Here is a 19899-nt window from a genome sequence, read left to right on the forward strand (position 1 = left end):
CGCTTGAGCTCTAGGAGCTGGACCTGCAGAAGTGTGGTGGGTGGAGGTGTGGTGTGGCCAAAGCATGCAGGGAAAGGGGAGGCGACTGCATGGAGAATTCCCTTTATGCGCTGAATGGGGCATTCTGCCACAGTAACCAAACAACTTCATCAGCAGATGGACTGACTGCACTCTCAGATTCAAAGAAGGTGATGCCCTCAGCCACTCCCCACCTATACTTCACCCAGCAAAGAATGATCAGTGTTATCTACTGGCACATGGTCTTAAAGGAAGCACAAGTTTAGAAACAGCATGTTCTGTAACCAAACACTTTCTATATATAACCTGAAGTGTGGAGAGGAGTGTCCTCTCTACAAGTGTAGCACAGGGCAGTCCCTGCACCCACAGGAGAATCCAGAGAGCAGGCTTCAGGTAGACAACCCCTCCAGCCTGCATTCCAGATACAATGCTCTAAATGTCAAGCTGAATACAAACAGGAAGGAAAGATACTCAGACCAAACCGTGTCTACAATTACCTAAATGATACTGAAAATAAAGCCCATTGACTGGAGTGTTCATTTGTAAAAATCCAATAAGCTGAAAAATTCAAAGGAGAAAGTGGTGTATAAGAGCTTTCCTACCCTCTCCCTCTTCAAATAAATCATTAAATACACTGGGCAACATAATTCTGTCTTTTATCATAACAATATAAACAATCTCCATCATACTTTATAAAGATATATTTAAAGGCTTTCAAACAGTTTTCAACCCAGCATCTGAAAATAAAGCATTAAGAATTCTGTATACAGTAACACATTCATGTGCTAAGTGTATGTATGAATTTACAACCATACATTATAATATATACGTATATATATTTATATAAAAACAAAATTGGCTGAAAGTTAAGGCTACCTACAAGGTTGTCCAAGAAAATTAAGCTTGTCAAAATAATTATAAAGTTAAAATTACACATGCATTTTTAAACCAGATAAAGTCCAGCATCCAAAGTTTTCAAATAAACGGCAACAAAGTACTACAGACATCGACATTTCCTTAAATGAACTGGTGTTTCCACATTACATTGACAGTTCTATTTTTCCACCAACCTCAAAATATAACTAAAAACTGAAACGTTTACAGTTTGGTACCTAGCACTCTTAGAAGAGAACAGGTTGCCAATGGCAGGCAGCAAGCATCATTCACAAAAGTGCTGTTTATAATACTGATTCTGAGCTTCAGAAGGAACCAAGAGTGAACACTTCATTAATGAGCACATGTACCAGCAACCACATGATAAAGGTTTCAGGCTTTTCTGACTCAAAGAAATTAATATAAACATGGAACAAAATAAAACCCAAATGCACTTGAGTAACCTCATTTGAAACCTTACAATGTCACTTTGCATGTGTGTCTGATACTGAATGGAAATCCTTTGTGGACAACGCTTCTTCTAAGACTAGCTTCAGAACTGTAGTTGTGACTGCAGCTAGGGGCACAGAGGCCCCTAAGCGTCACTGAGAAATAGAACTTTTGAGACGGAGGCTTCTGACGTGGGCAAGCTCGGTCTGTGATATGACAGTGTGGTGAGCTCTGTTAAGTTCAATCTGCACATTTTAAAGCTAGTTCATTCATCTTTCCATACTTTGTACAACCTTTGTTTTAGGATGAATATTAAATGGCAATATAAACACGTTTTTAAAACAGTAATGTTCACCAGTGAGAAGGGTATTTTGTTCCTGCTGATCAAAACGAAAACCCCATTTTATATATGATTAAAATTTAGTGTTTTAGGCACTATCTTAAAATTAGCACCTCATTATTGTTCCTGCCCACACAGGCTAATGTTTGTGACAAATTACTGAAATAGCCTTTCTCTTTTAAAAGACTTTGATCCTGCTTAATGATAAAAAATATATCTATGTATTGAATCAATAAACATATTTCTGTAGCTCATGGCTTTTTAATAATAGTTGGTTTACCAAAAGAGAATCACTCCAATTCTACAGCATAATCTTAACTATAGAATTTAGTATCATTGAGAAATCAAGTAAAACAATATTTATTAATACTTAGTGATGTAACAGGTTTGGTTTTTTTTCCCCAAATAACTTTAAACATTTCTCTGGCAGTTTTTCAGTACTATGTCTAAAGAATACAATATTTAAGGCCAATATACAAAATCACCTTAGGGAATTACTGCAAGATGCTACTTGCCAACATGGCCCAGCATCTGTCTTAGTTCATTTGCCCTTCATCTTTGTTTGCTTAACAAAAAAAAAAATCCAAGAAACCAATTTTCAAAACCACCAAGAAGATGGACAGGTGATTGTCTTTGTGAGTCACATGTGCTGTGGAAGATGAAGAGAACATAAGGATGCACTTAGAAGCCAAATCCAGACAAAGAATGCTTGCTGTCGCTATGACCCAGTGGAATGCAAGGTGGGAATAGGGTAGAATTTGGAGATACGGCTCTGTGCTGATGGATTAAGACATTCGGACTCCCCAGTCATTTTAAAAAACACTTCCTGCTCCTGCAGTTTCCTGGCAAACTCTTCTTCCAGTGTCTTAAAAAAGAAGAGACAAACAATTATGCACTGCTTTACACTGTACATGGAAATCAGGTTTTACTCTGATAGCCAAGATTAAACCTACTAACCCCAAACATTTTATTCAATAGTTAAGACCACATACTTCCCACGGTCGCAGGTTCAAGACTCAGTTCAGTTAGTCCTCTGCTATAGAAGAAAGGCACTGCCTAACTTACCTTGTTAGCATGCCATGTGAACACCAAACATAGCAAGTGACAACTATTAGTAACTGTCACCTACTTTTTGTGTCAGTTACTGACATACATAGTTTTCTTCTGCACTAACTACAAGCCATATAACCCTAAGATCTGAACTACACTCATCTTATAGCCCTACAATCCGCAGCAAAAATACTCGCTGTGGGATTCCCCTCTGTACGCTACGAATATGTTTTATTACCATTGGTTAATAAAGAAGTTGCTTCAGCCTATGGCAGGACAGAATAAAGCCAGGCAGAAAATCCAAACAGAGATATATAAAGAGAGTAGGCAGAGTCAAGGAGACACCATGTTAGTTGCTGAGGACAGAGATGCGAGCACCTTGCCCAGTAAGCCACAGCCTTGTGGTGATACAGAGATTAACAGAAATGGGTTAATGTAAGATATAAAAGTTGGCTGGAAATCCAACTAAGATATTGGCCAAACAGTGTTGTAATTAATAGAGTTTCTGTGTGATTATTCAGGTCTGGGCGGTTGGGAAAGGAACGAGTAGTCTGAATTTATTGAAACCTAACCCTGATAGATTCCTGAGGTTAATCTTTTGAGTGGTGATTAGGGTCACAAGACGGGAGCCCTCTAAATGGGACTACTATTCTTTTAAGGGACATGCAGAGAGTTCTTTCCTAAAGAAGGTGGTCCTCACCAGAACCTGATCATGACAGAACTCTGGACATGGCTTCCTCGGGCCTCCATTTTATAATATTTTGTTTTAATGAACTGAATGGACAGGCATCAGTGATTATAGATAAGTCATTTAAAGTGTTATTGCTTATGTTGAAACAAAGCACAAGACAGTTTCTCAGAAATAAAACATGAACTTAACCATGAAGCAGTGTCAGGAATTGACAGGCAGGATGGAGAAGGTACACTGGGAAGAGCAGGTAAAACTGACACAAAGAAGGAACAGTTAGTTACTCTATCCACACTGCAGCACACTGAGAACAAAGTGGCTAGTGGGTGGAAAAGTCAGAAAGGCTACAGCCCAAGTGTATCACTGTGAAGGTTTCAGAGTCAAATCGCAGGACATCTTCAGATGTTCATGATGATAACTGGCAACAGCCAGCAAGTAAGAATAAGGAGGGAACTAGGGTCAGTAGATACATGAGGACATGGTTGAGCAAGCTCGGCAACAGGAAAGAGAATATACACTAAAAGTGCGTCACAATTAATATCTGGTTGAATGCTGAGTGCCACAGATTAAGGTTCTAACCTGAATGTCAATTAAGAGAGGGGATGTGGGAACACGTCATGCTGGTGGAGCTACTGGAGGAGGGAAAGGTGACATCAATACTGAGTTCACTCTGAAGTATGCTGAGCTGACGTTCTCCATCATCTTCAACAGCTGTGCACTAGTCACTCACAGCATTCCGAGAACTCCAACACCAAGATACAGGTCAGCGAACAAAGAGAGAAATTCCCTGCTTTCTAAGCAGCTTATATTCTCATGAAATAAGACAAGAAATATATCTGGTGATGAAGACTATAACAACGAAAAATAAGCCAGGATAAAGAATATTTGAGATGGGAATCAAGTGAAGAAACAAGGACCTCAGAGATACACTGACACTGGAAAAGAGGCCTAGATGAAATGAGGAAGACTAGAACACCAAGAAAATGAAATGAGTGAAAAGTTCAAACTGACAGTAAGGAAACCAATGAGCTGGATGTAGTGGGCATGCCTGTAGTCTCAGTGCCTGGGAGCCTAAGGCAGGAACACAGTAAGCTTGAGGCCAACATAGCAATAGTCATGGCACCAATGAACAGCCACAGCAATATAACCACCTACGGCCTCAAGTGTCGAGACCCTGCTATATGGACTCACCTCTTTTGTTTTTTCTCCTTCTTTTTGAGACTGGGTTTCGTGTAGCCCAGGCTAACCTCAAATTCATCATGTAACTGAGGAGGACCTTGGACTTAAGGCATGTCCCACCATCACTGAGATGTACAGCGGGAAGAAAGCTCACAAAAAGAAATGTTGATGTCTTAAGGGTTAACAAAGGGAAGTGGACAATAGAGTAACAGCCAGAGATACAGTGGTTAATTCATGAAATCAGGCCAGCAGGGAAACTGGTTACAAACAAGAGAAATGGAAGAAAAGAGGAAATAAGCCATTCTTATGCTTTGTATCTTAAGTTAATTCAAGAGCCGTGCTACTGTAGACTCAGCCCTCACTGCTTTCTTCCTGCACTCCTCCCTGACTGCTCTGCAAGGGGAAAGAACTATTCGTAATTTTCCACATGCAGTATTTTTGCTCATTCTACTTTCTCTGCTTGTCCCATTCCTTTCCAGTCTACCCACCTGCCTGCAAGTTATTATTAATGGTTCATAGCCCACCCAGTTTTTACCTCTTAAGCCTCCTCACAGAGATTTCAGCCCTCCTTCTCCTGTGCTCATGCACTCTGCTCCCCTGCATCATGCCCTAACCTATCCCCAGCAAGGGTCCCCCCAACTTGGAATCACTTCTCACAGATCCTGGACTTTGGGAATAGGGATATTCCCATCTCCGTATCCATCATGTCACTGCACCTGATACAAAGAAAGTACAGAACCTGTAGGCAGGGAATGGGCGAACCACACACAGCGCTGTAGGACAGCTTTTAAATCACCTTCTTCCTCGGTCTCAGTCTCTCTCTCCACTCCTTTAACTCTTGGCTGTGCTCCTCATCTAACTCCTTCAGTTTCTGAGTCTCATGTTCAACCAACAGGTGGCATTTTTCATTCTGAAAATAAAGTTGGTATTAAAGTTTTTTCGGGTCAATGGAGCAATTTTTAACAGATATATGTTCCTCCAAAGTAGCAAATTGTTGATTAGATATCATGCTGTTATGGAAGTTCAAATTCTCCTTTAAAAACTAAGTGCCAAGAGTTATGAAATCATCTGTTTTAAAAGTGTATAAATACCTTCACTGTTTTTGAAACTTTTATAACTTCTTGCAAAAAAAAAAAACCTAAATATCATATATAAAAAAGAACTTAAGTAGAAATACATTGGGCTTTTGCTTTTCCAGTTGGTAAAAGATTTGGAATTAGTAAGTATTCTACTCTAGTAAATAAACCAAGTATACAGAACATCAAAGTTACCTCTGAAAGTGTAAACATTTCGGGCACTCACTAGATGGACTGTACATTTCAAATGAATTCCAAAAACAGTCCTCTCTAAGGTCTAATTTCCTACTGAAAAAATTTCCCAATGTTTACCTTTTTTTCTCAAAACCAGAAAAAAAAATCAGCCAAATCCTTTTAAATTAAAAAATAAATTCAGAATCTTAAACACACCATGATTTAATAATAAAAAGCATATTTGATGATGCTTTCTCAGGTTTTAATTTAGCTCATGCTTACATTCACCTTAATCACATGGAATAAAAACAAGGGTCCACAGCACTGCACGGCTCTCCCTTGAGCCCATGCAGCAGCCAGGCATTCAATGCTCTGTCCCTTTCCTACGCAGCAAATTCTGGTTGGTCTTATTTTCTCCACATCAGTGGTATAAGCTACCCGGCCACCATGCATTCCGTTGTCAGGCTCCAGAACCTAACCTGCAGCTGATGTAGTTCTCGGACATTGGCTTCACACTGCAACTGGAGATCCCGCATTTGGCTCTCATGTTTTTGATGCTGAGCCATTCTCTCATTTTTCTGCCTCTTTTCTTCTTGTGCAGCAAACTATAAATAAGAAAAACAAAAAATAATTTAGATAGGAAGCAGGGTAATCTGTACATACTCTAGAGGTATAATTAATCGATTTAACAAAGCTTAAAAAACAGTAAACTAAAGCTGTAATCCTACGCTGTAACTCAAACCTCTAAGACCTAGGTAAAGGGAGAGGAAATGACCTCTGGTCAAGGTCTCCGTGCTCTAATGGCTTAATGATCTCCAGTAGCAGAAGATCATTTGCTGCCGCAGAAGTGCCACAGCCGGACATGGTTCCTACTTCAAAGTTGTCCAAGTTATCTCACTCCCATGGTCTAAGAACTGTCAAGGGAGAGATGACTTTGCCCTCTATGGTCCCAAACAGGGAAGACTAAGTTGGTACATAACAAGCACCCTGCCCCAATCCAGAAAGTTAAAATGACAATCCCGAGGTGAGACTAAATGTCTAAACCCAATTATGAGGTACTTTTAAAGGTCATTCAACTTGGTTAAACCCTGAAAAAGAAGAGAATTATCTCTTAAGTACCTGTTTAATTTTTTCACGATCCTGATCTGGTGTGGCTGTTGAGTTAATTCTTAGACTTTTCTTAAACATGGCCATTCGTGTCTTGGCTTCACTTCGTTGAATCTTGGGCAGTCTCGCTCGTTCCTGAGTCTGTCTGTTTTTCAATTCCTCAATAAGCCGTTGATTATAACGTTGCATTTGTTCTGTTTCCTAAGAAGATTTAAACAGACTTGAACAGTTGCAGATACAGCCTAACGCTCAGCACCCATAGACATGTTCCAAGATGGCATCTGTTATTGTTTCTCATAGGTACCCTCTAGCTGTACAATGAACAACAAAATATTAGGCAAAAATAATTTATAGGAAAAGTTATTAATGACAGCAGTGTTCAGGAAAGAAATGTTACTAATATACTTGAATCACATTGGAACCAGGAAGACACAAGATGAATATGACCATTTATAAGGTTTTTAAAACACTGTAATTGATAGAAAAGTTTACAATCAACATAAAGATTATAATCAAGTACTCAAACTCAAAAAAATTTAAGGTAAAAAAAATAAAGCAAAGAATCTATTCTCTAAGAAATTAAGCTACAAAACTGAATAACTTTGTAAAGTAAAACGGACAAACAACTGAAGAAATTTCCCTTTCGTTCACCTTCTCATGGCGTTTAAGCAGCTGGTGTCTCTGCATGAAATACTGATCCTTAAGCTGCTGTTTAAGCAGCTGGTGCTTTTCCTGTAAGTGTCGCTCCTCAAGCTCCCAAATCGCAGCTTCTCGAGCTGCAAGGAAGTGGTTTTCAAAATGTCACTTAGTTCTTTTAACTAATGTCCAATGCTCTTCATTTTAATACTTACAGCAAAGAATTTTATATATTAATTTACACAAATAGATATTCTAAAGTATAAATAAAAGGTTACCAATGCAAAATAGCATTTATTATCATTTTTTGTTTTAATGCCCTAAACTAAGAATGTCCTACCAGGAATGCCAAAATCCCACCTTAAAAAGAAAGAAAGAAATTAATCTGTTAGGAGGAATAAGGGTTTAAAATCCCATCCTATCATCTTCTCACTATGTTATTATATTCAGATAGATTAAATATTTTAATTTTTAGGTAGGGTTATTTGGTTTTTTTTGGGGGGGGGGGGGTTGTGTTTGAAGTGCTGAGAATTGAGCCAGGCCTCTATATCCGGGGCTCCATGTACACACTAAGTACATATTCTACCACTAAGCTGCATCTCCAGTCCATGTTTTAAGTGTACTTTTAGAGACACTTCTGCTATCTCTCACAGTATTTCTCTAGTTTAAAAAAGAGAACCTCTTATTTTATCTTTTCCTTGGCCACCCCAGCAAAGAAAAAGCACTCGACACTCTGCAATGCACACCTCAGGCAACATCTGAGGCATTTTTGTTGTGTACACACACAGTGTGGACTCTCACATACCTCTCATGAGCTGTTGCTTGTTATTCAAGCACTCTCTCTCGATATTGGCCAACTCTGCCTTCTGTTGTTGGATGATCTTTTTCAGAGAGCCATCTAATTCTTGTTGCTGCTTCTGAACAAATTCTTGTTCCTAACAGACACAGTTAACCATCTGTTAATACATATCTACTAAATTAAACATTCAGTTATCTAGTGCTTATGTATTAGTGGTTAGTGAAGCTTCTTCCTCTCTGCAGGGGAAGAGTGATAGAGACTGAACCAGGGCCTTGTACATGCAGGACAAATACTCTAGCACTGAACTGCATCTCTGGTGCTTATGAAGATTGCTAAGTGAAGTTTATAAAGCTGGTGTGGTTTTAAAAATCACTAAAATTATATTGTACAGATAAAGCACAAATTTACTGGTCACCCAAATCTAGAAATGTGTTAGAATGTACAACATCTATTCACTATTAAGAATGATACACATAAAAAGTACACATCCATTCACAATTAAAATGTTCTTTTTCATTAGCAGCTTTGGAAAATAACAAACTATAACTTCTGAAGCTGACCATCTGCTCCACCATGGTATAACTAAAACAAAAGTAAGTAAGAAATGCCTTTCAAGAATGGAGGCAACTAAAAAAACAGACAGGTAGAAAGACTTTGCCTGAACTAACAGTGGAGGACAGTGCTCATCGTCTATAGCATGTGCCTAAAAGAACACCAGTTTGGAGACGTAGTGAGAAACAATGCACGCTAGGCTAGAGAGATTTAAGTTAGGGCTAGGAAAGTGACACTATGAATCAACACAGAATTCTTACAATGAAGGCATTCTATCAACACATTTGAGACTCACTAATTCACTTAATAAATATTGATTGAATGCCTACCATTTGCCAAATTTGTGCTTTTAAAAAGGCACAAATTAAATTAAATTAAAAATGTATGCATCTCTATCCCCCTTTGGCAGTAACAGAAGAAAGTGTTTATACAAAGGATATACAAATAAAAACTTTAGGTTTATATTTTAGGGCTGAAACAACACTTAAACTACAGTCCTTTTCTCTTATGATCCAGTGAACAGTCAAGGCTCAGCTCTATTTCAAAACAGTTCTTTGGGACTTGAACAGAGTCAGACAAGATCTGGACCACTTCCAGCCTGGTCCTTAGTGCACACAGGCCAAGAAAGCTCCTCTAAGAGTTGACCTATGGCAGTGCCTCTGGAGTTGGTCATTTCAGGCTGTGGTGAGGGAGCAATGTGGAGTTGCAAATGTTACCATCATTTCATCTGCATAATCATGTATGTTTTACTATAAATCCAAATACACAGAGCAGAAGAAAGGCCAGTGAACAGTCCTATAAAATACAACTAGTAGTAGGCAGTGGTAGCATACCCATTTAATCCCAGTACCTGGGAGGCAGAGGCAGAGGCAGGGAGATCTCTGTTAGTTTGGGGACAGCCTGGTCTACAGAATGAGTGCCAGAACAGCCAGGGCTGCTATACATAGAAACCATATCTCAAAAACAAACCAACAAAAACCTATTTATTTATCCATCTAGAATAAAAAAGTCTTTTATATTTTACTCAAGAGATGCGAAATCTCCATGCCACCTTTTAAGCAGTTAAATAAGGCGACCTACACTCCTCTTTTTCCTACAGCAAACATTTGTAATAAAAATTTGTTCCTTTTAACCTCAGATACAAAGTTTCTACTTGCAACGCTGTTCAATAAATGTTTAACCTGGAGATACAGTTAAGAGTTTCTTGTGGTTAACAATTTTATCATTGGGTTACCATCATAGCTTTTTAAAATATCTGTGCACACAGCTTTAACTAGTATATATGTCGACTTTATATTTGGACTCAGAAGTCAAATATCAAAAGTATAAACTCAAGCCAATAAATATGTGAAACAAAAAAAGGTAAATAGAAGCTATGCCACTAAGTGCATATGATTTCTGTTCATGCCATTTGTGGGTATGTCACTGTCCTTAAGATCTGGATTACACAAAGTGGGAGTTCAGTTCAAAGAGAAGTTTCTTGAGGTACTCAGTACATGCCGGGACTGCTAGGTACAGTGCAACTAAAATCAATAAAAACAGCCCCAGAACACAAACTAGGGCTCAACAAGTCAGAGTCAGTAGGCAGTGACAGACTAGTGTGGGAATGCTTCCTGACAGGAGCTAGCAAGGAACACGGTTGCCACACAGCTGAACAAGCAAGCAGAGTTTAAATGACTATATAATTGGTGGGCACCACACAAATAGTTTATATTAAAGTTAAATTAATGTAAATTAATTACCTAAAAGACTCTTATACATAAATATACTTTTTTACTTCAAATGAATGTGATTTTAATATTATTGCCCATTCATTAAATTTCTCAACTTCAAAAGGCAAATACAATATGTTCACAATGGAATTTGTTAGTAGAAATTGCTCTTAGGAACAGAAACTAAGAGAAATTTCACGCTCTAAAAAGTCTGCATGGATTACATTCTGTCTTTAAAAATACCTATGTGCTTATGAGTAGAAGTCACAAAAATGAACAACGAAAGAACCCAAACTAAGAAAGCCAAAAGTCATTTCTAAAAATGGCCTCATGCACTATGAAGTCAATGACCTTTAAAAGTACAAATTCAAATTCTGGTAAGTAATTTTATCATATCAGTTAACTAACTGTAAGTATTAAAACTGCAGATTTGCATTCAAAAAACTATCAGAAAAGGTTATGACAAGTTGAACTATTTGTATGAAAATTGATCACTTACTCAACAGATTTATTCAACAATGGTAATGATCAGAAAAGATTATAAATCATAATTTCTTGTTTAAAAAAAGTATCTGCCAATTGCTTTTTAAATCTAATTTGGAAATGCGGGAACCAGAAATGGCTGAAATCAAGTAGTTTATATCAAAAATTACCATGTTATATTGGCTAGCCGTTTCTATGGGAACTGTGAGAAGGATACAGTTTGGAATTTCAGACATAATTTCAAACTACAATGGAAATAACAACACCTCAATATTTACTATTGACAACTTAAATAAATGGGGACAAATTAAACCAAAGTAAAATCACTACTTTTACCATGGCTTTTCTGACCATATCCATAATTAAGACATCTAAAATTATATGTAATCAAAATGTCACTTCACACACAAGTAAAAATCTAATCACAGCATTCAATTTCTCACATGTGCAAAGTTTATAAAACTCTACCAGGAAGATATTTTACTTTTCTTAAAAATCATGAAAATTTCAAGTTTAAAATCTATGGTGGGGAGGCAGAAAAATAGAGCCCTCCACTGTAGCTTCCAGCTCTTCTGCTGATGCCATAGAGACCACGGGTCTGGAGCAGATCACAAGCCTCCTGTGCCCACATATTACATCTGGTGAAAGAATATACTCCATCCCTACGTGAGGATGGTGCCAGTGAGAACCAGATGTAAAAACTCTGAAGAACACTGTTAATACTAAGTTCGTGCCAAACTATTATTACTGTTATTATTGGCATCAGCTCTCAATATTCTATAATTGAGTCAATGAAGTTAACAATGAAAGGCACATGTGAGTCAAAGAAGGCACAAGTAAAACAGAAGGCACCTCCCACAGCACGCGGACTTACGTCCTGCATTTGGGCGTTGAACACTGCACAAGATGACAACTGAAAAGACTGAATCATGACCTGAGCAACACCCTGTGGATCAGAATACAATGCACCTCCCAGGTGAGAAAACAGACGTCTGAATGACTTTGTGTAAGTGGAAACGATAACTGCACAAGGTCAAGTCAAGTAACAGAGGGACCTATTGCCCATCTGCAGAACAAAAGGTGATAATTAGGTCAGTGGTTTCCAAATTCTAATGTGTTACTTCTAAATCAGTGGAACTCCTTTTTAAAAGCCTATCCATGATGGATGGATGGAAGGATGTATGGATGGATGGATGAACGGAGGGACAGATGATAGATAGACAAACAGACAGATTTTAAACTGCAAGGAGACTTGAGTGGATACAACACCTGCTTAAGCCCCACGTGTTTGGAAGGAGGAAAGACTCTCAGAAAATGCTGCCCTCTAACAAACCACAGACAAATGACATATGAAAGAAACAAAGGGGGGGAAGGAGAGAGGAAAAAAGGGAAGAAAAAGAGAGGAGGGGAAAGGTGGAACAAGGAGGAAAAGAAAAAGTCCTCTTTTCCGCACAGAAGTAACACCCCCAGCCCCATAGCCCTTGCCTGGAATAAGAGCTCCTAGGGAGACAGTCTGAAAGCCTGAGGACTAGGTGTCAAATATGTACCAGCTCCATGGCTACACAGTCTAGACAAACTGTAAAATTATCAAATTTTAGTAAATTTATCAAAGGAATAAATACTTTTGAAGTGCGACATCTAAATTTACAGAAAGAATTTACCAGTAATTTTAACTTTCATGGGAAAACAAAAAACTCCTCCAAATTACATGGAGTCATTTAAAAAAAAAAAAGAGTAAACTAAATTTATAGTATAGGATCACTCAATTCATTCAACAATAAATTCTTATTCTCAACTCTTAAGTTTAATATACTTTTGAAACTAAAAACCATCCGTTATAGTCCTTAAGGCAAAACTATATTGCTATTACTTAGTATCTAGTTTGAAATCTAAACTAACCAAAAGCAAAGGTGGAGCCGGCAAGGACTCCCTTTCACTTGTTCACAATGAACGGTAGGCCAGATGATGAGCATCCAGACCAGGCAGAGTGGGCAGTCTTGACACGAGGCAGCATGGTATGCTGTCTGGCAATCCAGTATTTGAACGTGAAGCTGAAACTGTCTGGGCAACAATTCTGATTTTACATTTCCCTTTCTGTGCTTGTTCCCACACTGCTAAGACAGGGGCGATGCTCAGTGTGAGACTGAGCTGTGATATGTGGAGCATCAGAAAAAGAGATAGCCACACAGCAAATGCTCTGTCTGTCACCATATCCTTCAACTAGTCATTCCCACACCAGGACAAGACACAATGTCTCAGTGCCTTACAGCAAGAAAAATACTAATTTTATTCAATTAAACTGGAATGAATTAAAACTGGAAGTTCTAGATCAGTTTCCTTCTTTTTCATAATACTAAAATGTTATCAGCTCTGAAATAATAATAGGCAAACAGTTTTAAAATATATTTACTGCACGCATGCACATACACACAAACACACACACACACTTCAGTTGCAGTAAATGCCATGGTCTCTAATGGATTTTTGTTACTTCTGTTTCTTTTCAGGACCTATAAAGCCTAAAAGTTTAGGAATCATTTTTTGTTGTTATTACATAAAAACCACAGTAAAAGGACAATACATTGCAGTAACTGGAAAATTCTGTTAAAATATTCATTTATCTAGTTCATTCATTCTTCTTGTAAAAATATTCTGTTCATTTAGCTGTTGGATTCTAAATAAAAAAATGAATTTATGAAAAATTTGTCTTTGAAGTTGATTATGTTTTGATCTTAAAAGTAATTAAATGATGCCAGATGGTAGTGGCCTTTAATCCCAGCATGTGGGAGATAAAGACAGGCGGATCTCTGTGAGTTCGAGACCAGCCTGATCTACAGCGCAAGTTCCAGGACAAGTTCCAAAGCTACACAGAGAAACCTTGTCCCGAAAAACCTAAAAACAGTAATTAATAAATATATATATATATTTTTTGGTTTTTCGAGTCAGGGTTTTCTCTGTAGCTAACCACCGCCCGGCTAAGAACAGTAATTAAATGTATGATCTACCATTAATAATAAAATTTGCCATTTTTATTCTAAATGATTTCTTAATAGGCATTCTTTTTCTAAGCACAAACTTATATATCTACCCCCAACTCTGCCCTAAAGGTCTTCCAGCAAGCACTGGCACCACTTCTTAAAAACATGGGCTTCCAGTCAGGCGGTGGTGGTGGCGCATGCCTTTAATCCCAGCACTCAGGAGGCAGACACAGGAGGATCTCTGTGAGTTCAAGGCCAGTCTGGTCTACAGAACAAGTTCCTGGACAAGCTCTAAAGCTACACAGAGAAACCCGGTCTTGGAAAAAAAAAAAAAAGAAAAAAGAAAAAAACCAAAAACATAGCCTTCTATCATGATAAAAATCAGGTAACAGTAGCCATTACATTAAGACATTTGTTTCTTTTATCTGGAATCAACTTTCTAAACATTTCATCTACTTTCATTATTAGCAATTTAAATGTCATCAAGTATAAATTCAACAGTATTTAAAAACAAAACAAAGATCCTGGGTATCTATAGATGGGGAAAAGTTTAACATTAAATAATAATTACAATTATAATCTCCTCTTTCAACCATGGCTTTCTGAGCCAAGAGAAAAGGCAGCTTTCTGGTTTTAGTAGCATTACGCTGCTGCTGTTACCTGAGCATGCTGGCTTTGTGCAAGCTCCTCTTTCCTGCGTTTCATAAACTCTTTTCTCAGTTCTTTGGGTGCTTTCTCCACTTCATTCATAACCTAAGTGTATGAGCATGCAGGAGGTGGGGAAATAATACTTTCTCCACAGAAAGCATATGAATATATGAGCAGAAAGCTACGAGTCAAAATTAAAGTTGTTAAGATTCCTTTCAACATGCATTAGCACAAGCGTTAGTTGGTGGAAAAGAATAAAGAGACAGAGCAGAAAGGGAAACACAGCATGCAAAGGCTCACTCATTGCTTGACTATCCCCACGTACCAATCAGTGAAGGAGTGCTCAGAGCATTCAACTGCCTTCTTGAGGGGTCAAAAATTACAAACATACCTATCGATAGTCTTTGAAAAGCTAAACACATAAAAAGCTAACTCCATTTATAAAGTGCAAACTTTACAACTGACTTGACGACACCAAAGGAACAGTTCCAGATGAGTCACTTCATGACAACAGGGGAGGAAAGGGAAGGGAAGTGGGACTTCAAATGGACAAGAGAAAAATAAATAAACACTAAACTTTTTTCATAAAGCATGCCATTTTATATATGGTGTGACAAAAACGAATATAGCTGATGACCTTCTATAGGATTGGGTAATACTCTCTTTGGTGAAAATTGAAGCCAAGCTGGACAACATTCAAATCAGTAATGTAAGCACTCTTTAAAGTTTAGTAAACTATGATTTCTTACATCAAACAAAGTATGTTTTTAAATGAAGTATATCTTTAAATTCCTTTTTTTTAACCAAAAGTCTAAATATGACCTTCACCCACCAAAAGATCTATAGTCCAGATCTGAAAAACAAGCATGTGTATACAAGTAAAAGCACCAAAAGAGCCCGGATTCCAAATCACCACATGCCACTGGCACCCAAGAGAGAGACTGATTTTGATTTACAATGTCCTTAGTTCCCCATCAGTAACTCCTCATGAAACCAAATCACCAGTAAAAGCAAGAAACTCCCCAAATGCAAGAAGTTTAGCAGTAAGGAAAAAATACACAATAAGATTATTCAATACAAATACATCATGATCTCAAACGTAACTAGATAAAATTCAAAACAGTAACTACAGACTTATTCATCTAGAATTAAATCTTTTAATTTAATCTAATACAAAGATTAGTTTCTCAACAAATGACCCAGAATTTTTTAAAAAATTGACAAAGATCTTTATCATAGTATATGAAGCAACTCTATAAAAGACATAATGACAATAAAAACAACCCTCTAGAAATGGTGGTTATAGGAAATGAAGCTAGCTACACACCAGTATGCACATCTGACCTAAGGAAAACATCAAGTACTTGCTATTATTGTTCAGTCCTACTTGAACACATCCTTAAGATTCAATAATATGATATTCTGTTTTCTTCCTAATTAAATACTAAACTCAAATGCTAAAATAATGGTAACTGAAATACGTAACGAAAGTGAAACTACATTTCCTAATCTGGCTGAGATATTTTCTTCCAATCCTAATAGAACTGATCATAATTATTTTTCCCCTGGGGTTGTTTATTTATTTTCTGAAAATGTAACTCCTTCTCCTGCACTGAAGATAAGAACAAGTTGTAAATTATCACTGAGAATTGCTTGGATGTATTTTATTTTACGCTAGGTACAAAAGGACAACATATGGGAAGCCTCTTTACGAGATGATGACAATCAGCTCTATAGCAACATGGAAGCAGCGCAGAAAAGCCAAAACCTTTTTATAATCACATGGCTTGTGTTATTTTGAATATCAAGCCATTCAATTCCTGCTTGGCAAAATGTCTAAGAAAATGAATAAATCTAATTGAGAAAAATTCAAACATCAAGTAATTCATAAATGATAATTTTTGTTGCTACCTAGTAAATACCAATGATGTTAAGTTCTCTTGAAAAAGTACTTCTAAATAAAGCCCTAAATAGTTTATTAATAAGAAGTAAATGGCAGAATGAAATACAGCTTGGATTTTATTTGAAGATTTGGCTCAAAGTTAAGGGAGACAGGCCACTGAAACCTCTTTTATTCCCTGTTTTCTTGGCAGTAAAATGAGGATAATATCTGAAGTCACTAACTGCCAGCCTATCACTGTTTGGAATAATGAACAAAGGCATGAATGAATGAGTGCTATTCAGTTACTAGCTATTATTCCTGATTCCTCAGATGGTCTTCAATTTGTATTTTAAAAACATCTGTGATAATTAACAACTGTAGCTACATTTACCTCCTTCTTGCGGTTTCTTAGCATATTTTGGAATTTGGACAGCTCCTTCTCTTGCTCTCCTTTGATTCGTTTGGCTTCATCTCTCAAGCGGTTTGTATGCTCTTGTTCTAATCGTTCAATTGTCTGTTTCTGCTGCTTCTCTAGATTCTCAATTTCTTGGTCATATTGTCGCTTCTTACTCTGTAAAACAATGCAGTCTATTACTATGATAATTCATCAAATAGTCAAGTAATTATGTAATTTTGAATATAGAAATACATATTATAAAGTATGAAAGGAAGGAAAGAAAGAAGTTAAAATTAGGTATAACAACAGCACATGCCTGTAATTCTACCACCTGAGAAATGGAGGCTGGAATGTATAGAGGGAGACTATAAGGGAGACACTGTCTCAAAACAACAACAACAAACCCTCAAAAATAAAAGAATTTGAAAAGGGAAACATTTCAGATAAATCTATGGAGGGCAAAGACACAATTTCTAAAATTCTGGAAAACAGAATGAAAAGAATGCAAAAGCAGTCAGTGAGAGCATCCCTCTCTGTTTCCTTGGGAACCTGTGGTAGTGACTGAACACAAAATCAACAAAGCCACACAACGCATACAACAGTCCTCAACACTTGCATTACAAAACTGCAAAGGATTATAATTTAAACTTCAATATTATTTTAAATTATCTTTTTTCCTAACATACTTTAAGCTAGATATTCAACTTAAATTTTGTAACACATTCCTAAATTCCCTTCCCAATAGTGGACATAAGTGAAAACTGAAGGCCTCAAACTTAACCGCAAAAGCCAGTGAAGAAAGTAACCAGTGAAAAGCCGCCAACAAGTTCTAACATTCAGTCAGGTGATGTGGGATTCCCCTCTGTGTGCTGTGGATACCACCAGTTAGTAAAGAAACTATCTTGGGCCTGCGCAAGAAATAGAGGTAGGTGGGGAAAACTAGACTGAAAGAAGATTTATTTATATTGGAAGCAAGACCAACAGCAAGTGTTGGGCCCTGGCCATGGCCCTGTCACAGGAGACAGATGCGGTGAAACTTTGCTGGTAAGCCACGACCTCGTGGTAATGCAGAGATTAATGGAGATGGGTTAAATTAAGATGTAAGAGCCAATAAGAAGCTAGAGATAATGGGCCAAGCAATGATTTAAATAATATAGGTTCTGTGTGATTATTTTGGGGCTGAGCAGCTGGGAACAAAACAAGCAGCCTCCTCCAACAGTCAGGCTTGGAAACAACTGTTCTAGATGACCTGGAAACTTCAGAATCTAGAAAACACAGGTAGTATGTTCTGGAGAGAGGGTATGGGGAAGGACTTTCTGAGAAGGACCCCATTTGCCCAGAAATTAAGGCCAACAATTGACAAGTGGGATTTCATAAAACTAAAAAGCCTCTGAACAGCTAAAGAAACAATCAATCAATCAGCTGAAGAAGCAGCCCACGGAATGGGAAGAATCCTTGCCAGTTCTAACTTTAACAGAGGATTAATATACAGAATATATAAAGAACTCAAAAGAAAAGAGTTAAAATAACAAACAACCCATTCAAATGAGAGCCTGAGACCAAACAGAGAGTTCTCAAAAAAAAAAAAAAGGTGAAATATTTCAAAAAATGTTCATCAGCCCTAGCAATTAGAGAATGCAATTCAAAACAATTTTGAGATATTTCATCTTACCCCAATCAGAATGGAAAAGACCAATGGAATAACTGGCAACAAATGCTGGAAGGGATGTGAAGAAGAAGGAAACCCTCATTCACTGTGGATGGGACTGCAAACTACTGCAGCTACTATGGAAATAAGTGTGGAGAATCCTCAAAAAGCAACAATAAATCACCCAGAGGACTCAGCTCCACCACTCCACTTGATAGAGCCTACCCACAGATACTTGCTCAGCCACGTTCATTGCTGCTCTACTCACAACTGCTAGGAAATGGAACCATCCTACATGTCCTTCAGCTGAGAAATGAATAATGAAAATGTGATACATATACACTACAGAATACTATACAGCTATAAAGAAAGTGAAATCATAGAATTTGCAGGAAAATGAATGGAAATAGAAAATACTGTTGGAGTGAGTTAACCCAGTCCCAGAAAAACAAACACAAAATGTTTTTTTTTTCTTTTCTTTTCTGTTTCATTATGGCTTTTAACTTCAAATCTTCAGATTTGAGTGAAGCCAGGAAAGTAAGGGACCATGGAAAAGGAAATACGTAACAGAGAAGAGAATAGCAGTGTAAATGTAATTGGAACAGGAAATGGGAGAAATGGGGCTGAGGAAGGATTGGGAAGTGGGAGAAAGGTCAACACAGAAGAGGGAGGATAACAGTAAGAATGTCTCAAAAAGCTGTAAGAAATCATTATTACCTATTTACCTAAAATTACACATATAATACATCTAAACCTATGTATATACATATATAGTCTAAAAGAAATTTTCCCACCTGGGTTGACAAAGTTTGCCGCAAAAGCAACAGACAATCTAGCAAAAACCCCCAATACCAGGTCTCAGAAATCCCCTGATAAGCTGTTGGTAAGGGGAGGCCAAGAGACTCCCAAAACATTATAGGTTATTGCTGTTGCCCTTGGTTGCCTCCTAGAGACTGAAGATGAGCTCCTGCTGTTGAAGACCAAGAAAATCCAAGCTGGATCTAACTGAAAGCCTCCTCCCTAAGAGACTAACTTTCATAGTACCAGAACGGTCCATGCAAGCTTATTCCTTGTCCTATCAAGCTGTGACACCTATGAACCACAACAACCAGCATGGCAAAATAACCACAGTGGCACTCATATTTTGGTGGTAAACAACAACTCTATAATTGGATTTAAGACTCACTCAACAAGAGAAAAATCATGCCT

At 37.6% G+C, this 19899-nt stretch overlaps 1 protein-coding gene across 2 annotated transcripts in view; it reads right to left on the minus strand.

Annotated features, from left to right (window-relative positions):
• Window positions 1–658: 658 nt before the first annotated feature.
• The window catches only part of Slk (STE20 like kinase), a 53489-nt gene continuing 34248 nt past the window's right edge, over window positions 659–19899 (minus strand). The window contains exons 12-19 of one of the 2 annotated variants that reach the window (XM_041660897.1): window positions 17037–17216; window positions 14776–14868; window positions 8397–8526; window positions 7607–7731; window positions 6968–7156; window positions 6328–6453; window positions 5395–5508; window positions 659–2546 (exon numbers count right to left, since the gene is read on the minus strand). In XM_041660897.1, coding sequence (XP_041516831.1) covers window positions 2400–2546; window positions 5395–5508; window positions 6328–6453; window positions 6968–7156; window positions 7607–7731; window positions 8397–8526; window positions 14776–14868; window positions 17037–17216 — 1104 coding nt within the window. In that variant the 3' untranslated portion in view covers window positions 659–2399. The remainder of the gene's footprint in view (window positions 2547–5394; window positions 5509–6327; window positions 6454–6967; window positions 7157–7606; window positions 7732–8396; window positions 8527–14775; window positions 14869–17036; window positions 17217–19899) is intronic. The other variant, XM_041660898.1, reaches the window with a different exon arrangement.

This window comes from Microtus oregoni, unplaced genomic scaffold, assembly GCF_018167655.1.
Source record: "Microtus oregoni isolate MIOR12 unplaced genomic scaffold, Mior012 000012F_ref0000307, whole genome shotgun sequence".
Lineage (NCBI taxonomy): Eukaryota > Metazoa > Chordata > Mammalia > Rodentia > Cricetidae > Microtus > Microtus oregoni.